The 15,954-nt window shown below is 40.1% G+C and overlaps 2 protein-coding genes across 3 annotated transcripts; both read right to left on the bottom strand.

Annotated features, from left to right (window-relative positions):
• Window positions 1-63: 63 nt before the first annotated feature.
• Window positions 64-3,616, bottom strand: p2ry8 (P2Y receptor family member 8). The gene is made up of 3 exons (XM_046054150.1): window positions 3,567-3,616; window positions 1,770-2,089; window positions 64-1,345 (listed from the first exon to the last, which is right to left on the bottom strand). The coding sequence occupies exons 2-3, from the start codon at window positions 2,084-2,086 to the stop codon at window positions 592-594; spliced, it is 1,071 nt and encodes a 356-aa protein (XP_045910106.1). The 5' UTR covers window positions 2,087-2,089; window positions 3,567-3,616; the 3' UTR covers window positions 64-591.
• A 1,137-nt stretch (window positions 3,617-4,753) lies between these two features.
• upf3a (UPF3A regulator of nonsense mediated mRNA decay) lies at window positions 4,754-15,521 on the bottom strand. 2 transcript variants are annotated; one of them, XM_046054118.1, is made up of 11 exons: window positions 15,199-15,521; window positions 13,866-14,881; window positions 12,470-12,576; window positions 12,228-12,334; window positions 11,896-11,994; window positions 11,611-11,721; window positions 11,450-11,505; window positions 11,214-11,372; window positions 10,952-11,085; window positions 9,908-10,208; window positions 4,754-6,045 (listed from the first exon to the last, which is right to left on the bottom strand). In XM_046054118.1, the coding sequence occupies exons 2-11, from the start codon at window positions 14,127-14,129 to the stop codon at window positions 5,857-5,859; spliced, it is 1,527 nt and encodes a 508-aa protein (XP_045910074.1). In that variant the 5' UTR covers window positions 14,130-14,881; window positions 15,199-15,521; the 3' UTR covers window positions 4,754-5,856. The 2 variants fall into 2 exon arrangements, with proteins under 2 accessions (XP_045910074.1, XP_045910075.1); XM_046054119.1 differs by having other exon boundaries at window positions 9,920-10,208; window positions 15,199-15,519.
• Window positions 15,522-15,954: the final 433 nt, after the last annotated feature.

The following is a 15,954-nucleotide window of genomic DNA, read 5'->3' as shown; positions in this document are numbered from 1 at the left end:
TCCCAGCCGGCAAGTGCCACATACAGCTACTACTTCTTTTACAACTGCTTCTACTACTTATAATAATAATAATAATAATTTTATTTTTGTAGAGTAAGAAAACAAAAACATAAGAATAGGAGGACTTTCTGTCCATTTCTCCCATATAAGGTGAAAAGGTCTATACCCAGTCACACAGTACACTGTGATTTACAGAGAAGTACAACTATGTTCGGGCAGAGAAGGCTATATAATATATACAATACATAGATTTCATTCACACTTTATCTACATGTGTGCATGCTACATATATTGTCAAAATAACTGTTAAGAAGCTTGTGGCAGATAATAAAATACATATACAATAAACATTTTTTTCACTCTTTAAAATAACACATAACATAATGCAATAATAATGAAGTGTGCAAAGTGACTCAGCTGCTGTCGATAATCATTTGTGGCGCACATAAAAATACATGTAAAAAAATGATCTTGAATGTTGAGCCAAGAAAAGACATTGCAAACGTTTGACACACTCAGGGCAACACACACTTTTTCTCTCACTTCCTTTCTCACATCTATTTTATTCTTACTGTCGCTCCATTCTGTGGTCTACTGTGGCATCAAAGACATCTTGCTATGCTCTCTCTCTTGACCTTCGAAAGCGCAATGTGCCGAGTACAAACTCTCTTTATGCTCCATCCTCATTGAGTCCCCACTAGTCAGGCTTTGCAGATTCATTATCTGTCTCAACTTTTGTCTAAAATCCTTGCAAGCAAAGTAGTAAATGAATGGATCAAGGCAGCTATTCAGGCTGCTGAAACAGAGAGACAGTTTGTAGGCCATGTAGAGAGACTGACCATAGAAGAGTCTCATCACAGTATGACTCAACAGGAGGATGTTGTTGGGAGCGAAGCAGAGGGTGAAGACCAGGAGCACAACGAAAGTCAGACGTATCGCTCTCTCTTTCTGGGCAGTCTTTGAATCTCTGGTCAGTTTGCGTAAGATACTGACATAGCAGAATGTTGTGACACAGAAAGGGAAGAGGAAGAGGGCAAACACCATGGTGAAGAGAAAGGCAGCCCAGGCTGACTGGCTCGGGAGCATGTTTTTCTTCAACATGTCAAAGCATGTGGTAATCCCGAGTTCAGGAATGTCAAAGGTCAGGTCTGTGGTCATCAGTGGGTACAGAACGCTCAGGACCAAACCCCACATGAGGAGGCAGCTGATGACAGCTATGGACTTCCTCTCCCTGGTCTCCCTGAATAGCATGGGCCTGACGATTCCCAGGTAGCGGTCAATTCCGATGGCCATCATGGTCAGGATGGAACAGTACATATTGGTGTAGAAGACGAGGGTCTGGAAACTGTAGGTTGATAGATAGAAGAACAGTGTTTTGTTCAATCACTGGTTAAAACAAAGTCATCATTAAAGGAGTAGTTTGACATTTTGGCAGATTTTATTACTTTTGTTTTGCCTTTTTAGGGTCTTGAAGCTAAGCTAAGCTAACTGGCTGCTGACTGTAGCTTTATATTAAACAAACAGATATCAGAGTGGTATTGATCAGATTTTTTCTCATCCAACTCTCAGCAAGAAAGCCAATAAGCATACTTTTCAAAATGTCAAACTCTTGGTCTCTGGATGTACACCGAGTAGCTGCGGAAACAAGGTTTGGCCTGAGAAACAAGGTAAACAAGGTAAAAACTTTCTCTCAACTTTCTGTAGATCTCTGTTGTTAACACCAATCCTACAGCAATACTTTACCATTGTTCTGTAACCATAAAGAATACCTGCACATCACGGGCCCCAGACTCCAGTTGTATCCTTTGAGCTGGTAGGCAATCTGAAAGGGCAGGGCAGCGCCAACGGCCAAGTCGGTGAGGGTGAGATTAATCATGAAGATGATGGAGGGAGTCTTGGGGGAGGTACGGAAGAGGAGGAGCCACATGGAAAGGCCATTTCCTACCAGGTTAATGGCAGTGACTATCATGTAGATGACAGAGATGGCAATGCTGGTGTTTATGTCCTGAAACAAGGCAAGGGTGGCGTTGTCTAGCACAGGGCTGCTGGAATTCCCCGTCATGATTGGATGGGAATGGCCTCTCATCACCTGTGTGCCAGGGTTTAACAAAGACTTGTGGTGGGTACATTTTTCATAAAAAATACTGGTGGAAATAAAGCAATATTATAGGCAATACATTTTGATGTATGCATATCATTGTGGTATAACTGTTTTGCAATATTTGAATCACAAATACACCATACCACATGTACCTAACAATAAAATACTTTGTCCAGAGTAATGTATGCCACAGAATGCAATCTTTCCTTTTTTGCATGTGCAAAACATATAGATGTCAAGGTTTGAAACAGATACAGCAGCAGTCACACAGGGACTTACTATATGTTGTTGCATGTGGGCTAGCAGCACGTGTTGGGTGGAGTTTTCACACAGGAAAAAGACATGCTTGATTTGTGGTGAAAAGTGCCAACTGTCGTTCTGGGTAGTTGTAGTGTGCACATGCAAAAATATAGACCCACAGTTCTGCCAATGATTTTATTGTAAAAAGCTTACACATCAATTTCGTCTTTGCGAGATAGTTAATGTTTCAACCTGAAGAAAGAAGGCAAACACTTTCTCTTACACATTGTGCACAAGAGGTAGTTTAGGGAGTTACCACAAACCAAACTGAGGTGAAATCAGCAGACACATTCAGCCATTTTAATTTTTACTGGAAGTTACACAATGGAAAGTACACTATTAACAGTGATCAGGATGATAACAGTGACACATTTTTGGCAATAATGCAATAATGACGAAAAGCAAAATTTTGGGTTATAATGTGTTTTGTAATCTGCCTACCACTCACAGGGCTTTCCAACACTTCACCCATTCACACAGGAACAGCTTATTAGGAGCGAAACAGCGCTTCTCATCCAAAGGCCTCACGATAATACTCTCTCTCTCACACACACACACACACACACACACTGCACTTGGAGCAATTTAACATTCAGAATCTTGCCCAAGGACACCTTGACTGAACTGTGACTGCAGGGAATAAAACCTTCGACCATCCGACTTTTAGAATCCCGGCTCTTCTACCTGAGCCACAGCCGCTCCTACTGTTTTTATATTTATACTTTCACAACATAACCTATCTATGTGAGTGTGCAGTTATATCTGCGGGTATGCCATGTTACTGTATGCAGCCTACATTATACTAATGTTGTAGCTACGTCAGATGTTTAGTTCGTGTGGCCACTGTGTGCTGGATGTGTGTATGTGTTAAAAATCGGAATAAAAATGTCCGGGGAAAACAAAAGAACTAAGAAAAACACATGGTGGCAATCTTTCACTTTCCTGGTTTAAGCCAAAAACAACATGTTGATCAAAGTGCTTTTACTGTTCACCGTTAAAAGCAAACATAAATACAAGAAAATAAAACAAACAAAAAAAGTATTAAACAACTGACACGTGGTGTAGTTTAGGCCCATTTCAAGTCAATAGTAAAACTGTAAAAAATATGATCATAAGGTTAGCACGTCTCCTCATAAATCTCAGTAAACATCGGTTGAACACTCACCTGTATGAACAAGGAAAGCAGATGGGACAGGAAGGCATCATATGAGAACCAGTTGTAGATGCAGATATTTTGTCTACTGGGGAAATGGGGTTACAGTGACAGAGGAAATGGATCATGTGACAATTTTCATCCTACCAACTTCAGAAACAGCTACCCGTTAGACTCAGTCTTGGATATGACACAACACGCATATGTCAAAGACTCCCCACATGGCCACAGCATGGTGTGCACACATTTAGCCTACTCAACATGATAACTTGCATGATTGCCTTATTCCTTAAGATGTGGTTCATGATTTTATGACACATGGGAAGACTGAACACTAGAAAGGGCTTACAGGAAAGTAGTACAGTCTGTACTATTGAAGGTGTTGGGAGTTTCTGACATGTCAAACGGTGTAACTTTAACTTTTACTCATTGTCAGTCATGTCACTGCTGTGATTGAAATGGGAAGAAACACATGAGAGATGCAAAAGAAGAATAAATCAAATAATATATTATTAATATAAGTACACGTATAATTAGTGCCAAGGCACCACAAGATGGGTTTGAAGTGTCAGAAGTTAGTATCCTTTACAATTCACACATTCACGGTGTTGTATGAAATTGTTAAGTAAAGCAGAGCACCCAATTTTAACTTTCACGGGATGTGTTTTGATGGTGCTGGCTTCCTGTTGATTATGACAGTTCTGCTTTATCTGGGTGACAGGGTGAAAGTCACTGTCTGAGAGATAATTTTGATTTTTGCTCAATGACTAAACTAAAATTATCAAAACAAGTATAAAACATCAATTACAACATACCTTCTGCCTTCAGTTATTACTGTGATCTCAATTAATATTTAGAGAGATAAAATGCTGAGTTTTATTTAAGCTTTGGATAATCTGTTTCTAATGAAACAGCCAGGCACTAATGATACTGCTGTGTAATAATATATTGCTGACTATAACTGACTCATATCTGGAATATGTAAATGTGACAATAGGAAATGCTGCAGACAAACGTTACCTCACCCAAACTGTCAGAGAACTATCACAATGACTGAAAAGCGTATCTCTCATAACGGTAGAAGAGCTTTATTTTCTCACAACATAAAGAAGAAAAAAATTATACAACAGATATGATGTTAGGTCATGTGCAAAAATAATACAAGACTTGTTAAACAGACTATATTACTGTATCAATATTTGTGTCTTTTCCATTACATTTATTTGACAGAATTAATAGAAAACCATGCACGTAGCATAGAAAATTCATTGTTTTCATTTATCTGTCATACTTTACATTTTATTTCTAGGAAATGCTTTATATAAATGTAGAGATTGTGTTCTTCTTGGCTCACGGGTGACCATGTACAAAGCTTTGCTCACAAAATGATTCTTGTCTCTTTTGTATGACACTCTAGAATGAGATGGACCAAATGTAATAAAGACAGGTAAAAATTTGGAAAAAGCTGCAAAACACTGACGTTGACCAAACGTTGGCATTGTCCTCCTTATCAGTAACAGCTCTTCCCCTTCTCATTTTTGACTTTACACAAAACATCCTGTGTTACATTTTCTACACCCATTACTTATAAGTTCCACTTACATTATATTTCATTTTAATAAAATCTATGGGATTATTAAAAACACCTAGGTTCAGCGGAGTCTACAAAGGCTTAGTGACAATATCTGTTGCAGAGGACATGATTTCACCAGCAAACTGTTGATGGATACCAAACGTGAGCTGCCCTGTTATGGGGACACACTTCAGAAACATGATGGCCAAAGAGGATGATGCTGGACTGCTTCATGTGATAAAGCTTTAATGAAACTGAAAGCTAGCTAGCAGGAAGCATTTTCAAAAAATAAGACTGCATAGTACATAAAATATACCAAAACTGTGTGAGAAATCAACTTAACTTAAGTTAACTCTTGTGCTATCATAATGGTAACTAGTACTGTTTGCCCCTGTTCTCAGTATTTTTCACCAAGGTTATTCCAAGGATTCAACCCAATGGTGCACTTTGATAATTCTTTGAATATGTGAGACAGTTAAACTAACGATTGTGTTCTAAAAATGTTCATGCTCCAGCAAAACAAAAACATTCACCAGCATTCAAAGCTCTGACTTTTATTACACCTAACACTGATGAAAACTACTATAAGCCTGTTTGCTTTTGAAGTGCAGTTTTCCCTCAGTGGAGTATTATACAATGTTTAAAAGCTCAGTGATAACCAAACAAACCATCTACATAGACTGAAAAGTTCAATGATGTATTTGTACTTTCTATAAACATCCAGATTGCTCATTGTTCATCTTTGCTTTTCTCAAACGCCTTCTCCAGCCCTGTTGCAAGAGCGACCGCCTCATAACAATGCTCTGTCCCGGATTCAGGTGAGTGTCCCACAGGGATGCAGTCATAGACTTTGCCTGTTGAGCTCATGCGCTTTCTGTTGCGTGTGCCTGGCTGATAGAGCTGCATGGCTGGACGGTCCTGCAGGGAGACAAGAGAGCAGGGACATGGGAGAGACAAGCAGCACACAATTTGAATATATATATCTTAATATATACACACTAATTAATTTCATTATCCCACTGTTTAAGAGTCACACAGGGCTGAAGTGTATCCCATTAGCCCTGTGCTAGCAGGTACAGAAAATACCCCGGTTGTCTGACACCACAGTCTGTTAAGTCTCATGCTCATTTCCCTGCGTAGTTTCAACTAGGGCTCTGAGACTCCAGGAAGTCGTAAAAAACCTCTCTTTAAGTCTGTCAGCCTTGTCTCTCCAAACTGAACAAAAGAGACAACATAGTGAGTTAAAATAAAGACTTTTCATTTTATTTGGCTTGCTTTATATTTCATGGATTTGTTGAGGATTTGCATGAGTGTCTAATGGCTATATATATATATTGCATTCCAATGTTTACTAATCTGATTTGAATCACTTTGTTCAGTTCAGTTCTAAGATTTGTAGTCACTGATGATGTAGTTAGTCCACTTTCCTAAGCTAAGTGAACGCATCACTGTTCAAAAGCACTTCCATACGCACACCAGTAAGTGAACACATTGATATTAATGTGGCCACAAAGTTTTGCACTAATTTTGACAGCCTTCAGTTCAGCAGGACATTTGGGTATGAATTCCCTGAAGGATTGCATGGCTTTTGTGGATACTAAACCTGCAAAAACAAACAGCATAATTATTAAAGCACCCGCAAAGAGTGAAACGCACCCCTGACTGCGCTGCCAAGCAAACAGCATGTTGGTGCTCTGGTGCTATTTGCAAACAAAAAACATGCATATTACCTATATGCACACATTTGGGGCAAAATTAGTGTGAAATACTTAGCATCTTCAGAAAGTTGGTGGTAACTAAAGGTCCTAAAAATACCTGGGCTTGATTCTACCCTCCTTGATAATTATCATCCGATTTCAAACTGGTTTACATCAGTATCACAGAACTGAGACAGCCCTTCTCAAATCACAAATTATCTCTAAATGAATACTGATGCAGGCATGTGTTGAATTCTTGTGCTGCTGGACTTAAGTGATGCCTTTGACACAAATGATCGGGACATTCTTTTAGATAGACTGAGGCGCTGGTTGGGTATATCTGGTATTGCACTAAACTAATTTTCATCATATGTCATTTGTCTAAAAGGAAGTTATGTATCTCTATTAACAACATCATGTTGTCTTTGTCACGAACTCCCGGTCGTGACCCTGGCCTTCTTGCTGGTATGCATGTGAATGTAGTTTTTCTGCTGTGTGCTTGTTTTGGTTTGCGTCTGTCTCTGTGTTTCTGCTCTCTCCCTCATGCTCTGAGGCTGCTGGTGGGCATGGTCGCCAGTGCTCCGGTCTACTCACCTGAGGCACATCACGTCAATCAAGCACACCTGTTACACATCCTGCAATCTACTCACCTTTAAAAGCCAGACCAACCTTCCAGTCCCTGCTGGATCGTTGTACCACTCAGTTTGAGCATATGCTAGCCAACCTATACCTTGAACTTTTGTGTCTAGTCTGTTTTTCTGAGGAACTGACCCTGGACTCAGATATCTCACCAGCACCAGAAGACCCAAAGCACTGGAACCTAGAGCACAAACCCTCTGACCAACCAGAACATCATCCACCCAATCCACACCCCTGTTGCACTTGTCTTGAAAATATACCTACTTTGTAGTGGGACAACGGTGTGGATTTGTGCATTTTATATTAAATAAATTTGGAGCTACTCCAAATTCCTATTTTCCTCGCCCAGAGAGGAGCAGGGGGGTTAAAGATCAACTTCAACAGACTGCTGAAGAGACCCCAACGTAAGGGGGGTGGAAAAGTTGCTTTCTCTAAGTGCTATCCCTGACCATAAAACTGGCACCTTTTTGATCTACGAAGCTGATAACGTGGTGCCTGACTGTTAAACTGACAAAAGGGAAACTAAGGTTTCCTCATGTAACCTGAGCTCCCCCAAGTGGACGAAATAAGTAATAAATTACATACCATCGTTGGAAATGCCGTTAATGTATAAATATCCTGACCAATAATGTGACAATTGTTTCCTGTTACCAAATGCTTAACTTAGAACGGTACAACCGTTTGACCATTGAGGTTTGATTGTGGAAAATATTTGATTGTAATACGCGCAAATAGATTTCTTTTCTTTTAGACATTAAGTTTAGAAAGGCAGTCCCTCGGGAAACCTGAAACGCCCTCTGGGGAACCACGCCCCAGACAACAAAAGAGCGACACGTGACGTCGTTTGCTCTCTGCTCTTCTCCTCCCCTCGTGCCCTGGTCTTCCGCTCTGCTCTCTGGACGCTCCGGCACGCGTCCGGCGTGCCTCTCCGGGCAACGCCCTAAGAGTTCGGACAGCACAACAGGCCTTTGTTCGCTTGAACCTACGCACGCGAAGTGCCGCGACCTCGATCTGCCCTTCAGTTTGTTTTATTTTCTTTCTTTCTTTTGTTTTGTTAAAGTTATCAGTCCGTTAATTTACACTGGACTGATTCAGGAACGACCAAGTTCCCTTTTAAGCTTGTTCGCCGAGCCAACTTCACAGAGGTCAGACCAAGCCACGTGGTCTCGCCAACGGCAACGAAGGAAACCTGAAAACAGCCGAATTGCCAGACGGAGGATGGCGTTTTCTTCAGTCAGACACGGAGAATCCCTAGGAAAAAACCAGGATCGGGCAGCTAGCGTGGGACCCGTGCAACAGGCCAAAGCAGGCCGTCGACAAGCCTTAAGACCTAACAAACATTCTGTGGTCAGAGAAGTCCCGTAATGTTAATATTTCCTTTTAACTCCTAAACTCATAGCTTACTTTCATTAGTTCTCCTCTGCCGTATGAGTCAAATGCTTCCGACAATCGAACCTCCATTCCTCATTGTTCAGCCATTGTTTATTTTCCCTGTATTTAACCACCCTTTTATATCGCATTAGTTAGAGAATAAATTCACTGTAATATAATCAAGAACTGTGTGTGTTGCCTATTTCCACGTCCCTGCCAAGAGAATTGACCCTTTAGATATGAGACTGACTGATTGATTTTAGATAGTTTAGCGATTATTAACTAACTGATCACTAGTAATAATTGTATAATTATTAAAAACTATCTAGAGGTCCGGAGACTCTAGGATTATAACAACTCCGGTGGTGCCCTTTTAACGAGAGCTTTTATGGATTGATATTTTCTGAATATTAACATTCATAATTGGGTATTAATTCTCATAAATTTATTAAAATTCATAGCTAAAATTTAGCCATGCTACAACTTAAACTGAACTTAACTCTGATCTGCGTTTGAGTTCTGTCCCCCGGCCCCATATCAATTGTGGTGTACTTCAAGGATCAATTCTAGAACCAATTTTGTTCTCCCTATACTAAATAAATATAATAAATGTAAACTTTACCCCTGAGCCACTAGGCCTACCTACTTTTTCTTAACAGATTGGTTATGTAATGATGATTTATTTGCTGTGTGTTGTGCACACTGAAGTTAAATGCAGCTGCAATATTGTTGAGACAACAGGTGTTAAAAGGTAGAAGAGGCATTTTGAAAGAAAGACAGTTAGCTAAACCTCAAAATAACTCATTCTTCACCAATTTATAAAGCAGTCATACAATAGTATTATCACTGTATGAGAAATTGCATTAGTATATGGAGAAGTTTCTCTACGCTAAGACCTTTAAATCATGGCTCAAGGCAATGGACACAAATACACTGAAAGTAAAGAAACATGATTTATGTGAGGTGATCATTATCACTTGTAAACAACCATATATCAATCATTACCTTAAACACAGTTACATGATGAGAAACAAAGCAAATAATCTTCACCTTCCCCCCCATCTCATGCTCACCTTCTCGCTCACCTTGTTTCGGAGGCGTTCCTTCCTGTTACCCAGGTCCTCCCTGTCCTCCTTTCCAAGTTTGTCTCCACTGTCAGGGCAATAAGAATAGCCATGATGGTGCCCTTCTTTCTTGGCTCTGTCCTGGCAGTAGCCCTTCCCCCATTTGGTCTCATCTTTGCGGTGCATAAACTTGTCAAATTCATAGTGGTGTCGCTGTCGTTTCCTCTCTTCGTCTTTCGGACGGTGATCCTTATCTCTCTGTCTCCGGCCGTGCTGCTCTCTCTGTTCCTTGTCACTCTCAGGCTGACCTCTAGTGGTCAGAGCAGAGATTGAATAGACACTAGATACAGTTTAATAATTACACAGGCATAGTTGTTGTTATGAGAATACTTGGTACCATTTTACAGTTAGGTGTATGTTTTTTGTACTATAAAATATAGATGTCTATTCACATCTAAAACTATTTTCTTTATTGTCCTTGAATGCGTTCATACAACGAAATGCTGTTGGAGCAATCTCATCTTAGCAGCTTACAGTAACGATAAGTAGAGTAAAAGTCATTAGTCATCAGTTATAGCACTTAATCTAAAAAAGATACTTAAATATAAAATATGAGAATAAAAATAGACCCCTCCTACCCCTACTTACTGCCTGACCCCTTATCTTCTGGAATAAAGCAGTATACTAACGGTAAAAACTGCATGATTTCATGTCTCATTGTCACATTGACATATGTCAGTAAGTGCAGGCTTTATTGATCTCCTCTGTAAAGCATTATGGGTTATATTATGCTATCAAGCTCCAATATCCAATATCAAAAGGATCCCTTTGGGTTAAATTGGGAGCTTGTTAAAAATAAGTCATATTGGTAGAAAATACACACACTTACAGATTACCTGAAAATGATTTACTATTAAAGTTACTAGTGACTTTTTTTTACGCCCTATATATGCCTGAATGTAACATAGTACCACATTTTATTAGTGACTATCTCACATTTCACCCTGTAACAGAAAGTTGCCCAGTGACAGTGAAGGATTTTATAATAGTTACTTTTCTTTGGGGTCCTTTGACTTCATTTGTCCTCCAGCTTTCTCCCATTTGCCTCTGTCTGTCTCCCCAATGTCACTCTTGTCTTTTATTCGGTCTGAATCCACATCGTCATCCCTGTCACTCTTCTTCAGGAGCTACGGCATGCAGATAATGCAAGAGGCAACAGAATCCATAACTATGCTACAACACCATCCAAAGAACAACAATACATTTTACTAGTTAGAAGTTACTGCAAAATGTTTTTTTAATGATTAAGTGTTACCTTGATTTTGATATCTTTATCAGACAATTTCTTCTGCTTCTCTGCGTCTTTTCGTTTGCGTCTCTCCTCCTCTCGCCGCTTTCTCTTTTCCTCCTCCCTTTGCCGCTTCTTTTCAAGCTCTCTTCTTCTCCTCTCTTCTCTCTTCTCCTCTCTTATTCTCTGTAAGACGAGATGTGCCACATTTTAAAGCATTGTAGGTATTTTCTTAAATATTTCTTTTTCCCCCCCTTTCTTACCTGTTTCTCAATTTTCTTATTCTTGATGTACTCTAACAGTGGTGTTGTCCGTTTGGCTGAAACCGAAAAAAAAGGGAGAGAAGTAAATTTACAATACGTCTAAATCTTGAAACCTGTAATGATTCATGGGAAAATAATCATCTGTATATATTGTACTGTACCTATGAGTTCTCTGGTCTTGGCCTCTATCTCTCCCAGCAGAGTCTCAGGGTTGGCCATAGACTTCTCCTCATCACAGGAGTAATTCTCCAAGAACCGCTTATATTCCAGGTCTGAGGGAATGTCAAAGCCAAGATGAATATGAATTATAGCAACATATGTTGGCTCATCAGAAAATGCAAAAAGTATATAGACTTTCTGTACATCCTCAATCCATTAAGGTGCAATATATTTGTAAGCTAATGTTTACACTACAATCAGGATAGATTCTAATGATGGCTCAATACCTTCTTCAATGCTCCCAGCTTTGGCATCTTTCTTTTTTAGCTTCTTCTTGGAAATCTTCTGGAAGGGGGCAAACTCTACCACTGCAGGATACTCCTGGCCTGAGTAAATATTGAAACAAGAGGCCATCATTTACCGGGACCAGTTATCAAATAATAACAATGGCAACAAAAGCTCTACAGCCACCTCTCTGTCCATACAATTCAGCCTGTAGCTGTAAAACAAACACATCTTTGTTTGCATTTAATATAGCCGAACGGGTTGCACTGTGTGACCACCTTTATCGCCACCATACTGGCAACAACGTCAAACAGAAAACAAAATCAAGAAATACCCTTGTTGTCAATGAAGACATAACCATCAAATCGGTCCCTAAAGAGCAGGATATCTTCATGGTTTTTAAAATTGATGTATGCTCTGCAGAACAGGTGGGGATAAAGACTGTGGAAAGAGCCAAAGAGAAAGAGGGAGAAGTCAAAAACATTCTTATGTAATGGAAAAAGCCATAAGATTTGGTATCGTATTGCAAGTGTATATAGTGAAAGTTATTTGTTTATTGGTTAAAATGGATACCACCTTTGATCAGCTGGAAAGAACTCAAAATAGTCATAGGATGGAAGCGGACTGAGATGTTCTTCTAGCTGGTCCTTTGACAGGTTAGGGGGAAGCCTTCGAATCACCACCTGTGATCAATAATTTATATGTTATCTTTTCAGTTCAGGGGGAGAAACCTTGTTGGTAGTGCAAGTAATAATGCATTTCTGCAAAAAGGATGGTTCAGGTTTTAACATCTGTTGTTGGGATGTCACTTTTTCTTGATCTCACAGAAACACAAAGAGAATGACATCATGGAAAAAGCTCTGCTTAGAAAAGTGGGGTCACTCAATGTACAAATATAACTCCTTAAACCTCCCTGACCTGACTATGGGCCAGTCATTACAAACCCATGCTGTGCAGGCAACATTGTTAAAACCCTCAGAACGTTAAGAATTGTATTTGTTTTTGCTCAGGGACTGAGCATGTTAATGAACATCAGTATAAAAATGAATGTAAACATGCTGGAAATTATCAAGAATACAAATTTGCATCCGTAGTCCAAATTTTGAATATCAGTTCCAAAGATTCCAAATATGTTAGACTGACTTTTTGGGGAGAGGTGTGTAACCTGATGCATATGACCCAATTCATCCACTGGCTCAGCCGTTAAAAACAAACAAACAAACAACCATGGAGCCTTCGGTTTGAATATTTTTCACTTAACAAACGGTTTGAACAAACTGAAACAGTTTAGAGATGTGTGTGAAACAGCTGAACTAGTTGACTTATTGTTCACCTTAAAGATACTTCTGGGAAAATATAAAGCAGAATTTTTATTTCATATAAAGGCCTTAAACAGAATACAAAACTGTAACACAGACAAAATAAACATTTTAAAGGCATGACCTTGGGATCTAGGACCTGCAGATCTCTTAGACGTTTTGACATTTTATACACAATTACTCCACTTTATAGTGTAAAAAATAGCCTACTGAATAGGCCGAACTCAGATTTACAAACCACCATGACAACTATTTTACCTACTAGGGAAATTCGGAGTTGGGAACCTTAAACTGGGATTACAGGGCGTGTTTTAGGTTTTAAACCATGCAAGAATATGGACTGGACTGGACATAGTATTGTGCAAATATTTGGCAGTCAGAATTTACTACATTTCTTCAAACAATGGCTGCAAACGGTATAAATCATTTTATGAAATAAAGTCAGTGGGAAATGTGAAATTTAAGATGATATGAAGTTGTAGGTCTAGCTGACAGGTTGGAGAATTTGCGGGTTCGTCGTGAATCCTACAATAATCCTACTCCTGTCGCTGTCCGCGGTGCTGAAATGATCCCACCTCCCTCCATGCCTCCTCCGTGTCCGTTTCCCACACAGCGTAAACAATGCGCCACATCGCGAACGCTCCATCACCTACCTTAGTAAAAACCTCTTTCTTCTCCTCTCTCTGCTTGAGGTTGCCAGGGGTGTTTTCCTGATCTTTTGGGATGTCCCTAAACTGTATCTCGACGACGCTTTTCTCCCTGGCCACGGTCATTTGGTCCTTTTCAGACCTCATTTCTCCCCATCTCTCTCTCGCCAGTGTTAAGTCGCTGCGTTCTCGCGAGATCATTGCAATATCGCGAGCGGAGAGAAATTTTAAAATGTGGCTTTGAAATCGTGCAACGCTTTCTGCAGGCATATACCTCCTGGGACGTGTGAAATGGGCATGAGTTAAATGCACTCTTCTCTGGCTGCCTTTGTTTTGGGTATTTTAGAATTGTTTTAGATTTTTCTTAGACAGTCATCTGAGCTCATAGGCCTACACATCACACTACAACATTATTTGATCTAATAGTCTATTGCATTTTAGGCTATTTGTAATTCAGGGTGGGGTGAACATATTGTTATAGCTGCATCCTGTTCAAGGGTCGCAAATTCAATAGCTGTAGGGGCTGCATTCTTTGTTATGTTTGCTATAATTGCTTTGCGATATTGGGGGGCGCTGGGTATGTCTAGTATTGCTTTTTTTCAAATATCAAGGGGAGGGTCCAAGGATAAATAAAATGAACTATGTAGATCAATTGTTTATTTTTTTAAGTTTTAATCAATTAAAAGTACAAAGATATTAGCATTAATGTCCTTAATAGGCCTACGTAAAAGCAATAATAGGCGTAAGTAACAAACACCAAACACCAAAGTCGCCTATGTGGTATGAAAATAAACCGATTTCAACCTGTGCTGATTAATATCCCACTGCCACGCTATAACTGCAGGTTGGAGTCAGTTAAGCAGTCCCGGTGCCACTGTGCAGGTCCGGAGACGGGCTGCGGGGCTTCATGCTGCACTGATCTGCACAGCACGAGTTGCCTGGAGGCACGCTGTCCGCAGAGCTCCTGGTTTCAGGGTAGGAGGACTGGCTCACTGACCAGCCGTGGACATCTCGGCAGGGAACTTAGGAAAACAAGCAAGAAGGTCAACGACACTAACTTTTCAAATGGAAACCTGGGGCGTTCCTTTAGCAGTGGCTCAATTTAATGCACAGTTTTCACTGCCTTTTCCTGGAATTTAATGGTTTTAGATATTATTCAGGCCATTTTCCAGAACCCTAACGTTACATTACTAAACAATCATCACACACTCAATGAGAAAAGCACTTTAAGATGGATCACTAAAAAGCGTAAAAGCACGGTAGAGTAGGCTACTTCACCACGTTTCAAGTGCAGGAAATTGCTTTTTTTTTTTTTTATGAACGGACCACCTAAACTCACCACCGAGGAAAGTTCGCCTGCCATTGCCCGGCTCCACACATAGCCGTGGTCTCTCTGGTGTCGACACGGAGCTCTTCGGGCTGGGAACAAAAGTAGAGCAGGTGTCCAGATCCCGGCAGACCTTTTCTTGGCTGTAAATCACGGCCGACTTAGACGGAGTACAGCCCATCTGTCCTTAAGTTATCAATGCTTTTCCCCATTGGAAAAAAAAGTCCCAGGGGGAAATGGAGAAATACTGGATCTAAAGGAGTTGTTATTATTCGAGGCTCGGGAGACCTCACCCCTCCCCTAAAACGGGACATGACATTTGAGAGGAGGGTCTGAGCTCCAGTCCAGTTCACACTACGTGGTGTGGACTACATCACTTGGCATGTTTTTCTCTGGAGGGGCTGGGAGTAAGCGGTAGATTATCCGTTGTTATTGTTAAAGCATCGCTGCACAGGAACTGTGATGTGCAAATTGCATTGGATTCACTGCAGAGATAAATCCCCTTCCATCCATAGCCTACTAAAGGTCTTGTATTCCACAATTAACCATGTTTGTTGTAGACCAGGTAGATTAACATTTAACACTTAACACCTACAATATGCTACCATTGTTTCCCACAAAAACTTTACCAATTCAAATACTTGGCTTATTTGTAATTGCTTACAGCTATATTCTATATGAGCAAATATCAGGATAATTATCATCAAATCTAGGTGACAAATTTACTTGAGTATTTAAAAGCACACTGTAAAATGATTGTCTTGTTTG

The sequence above is a fragment of the Micropterus dolomieu genome, linkage group LG07 (assembly GCF_021292245.1).
Source record: "Micropterus dolomieu isolate WLL.071019.BEF.003 ecotype Adirondacks linkage group LG07, ASM2129224v1, whole genome shotgun sequence".
Classification (NCBI taxonomy): Eukaryota; Metazoa; Chordata; class Actinopteri; order Centrarchiformes; family Centrarchidae; genus Micropterus; species Micropterus dolomieu.
This window is presented reverse-complemented; position numbering and strand designations above follow the sequence as displayed.

Coding starts and splice junctions, on each gene's coding strand:
- p2ry8 (XM_046054150.1), bottom strand. CDS start 2,086: ATGAGAGGCCATTCCCATCCAATCATGACGGGGAATTCCAGCAGCCCT. Junction 1,346..1,769: donor CTGGGGCCCGTGATGTGCAG/GTATTCTTTATG, acceptor ATCAACCTACAG/TTTCCAGACCCTCGTCTTCT.
- upf3a (XM_046054118.1), bottom strand. CDS start 14,129: ATGCCTGCAGAAAGCGTTGCACGATTTCAAAGCCACATTTTAAAATTT. Junction 11,086..11,213: donor ATAAAGATATCAAAATCAAG/GTAACACTTAAT, acceptor TGCATGCCGTAG/CTCCTGAAGAAGAGTGACAG. Junction 6,046..9,907: donor GAAACAAGGTGAGCGAGAAG/GTGAGCATGAGA, acceptor GTCTCCCTGCAG/GACCGTCCAGCCATGCAGCT.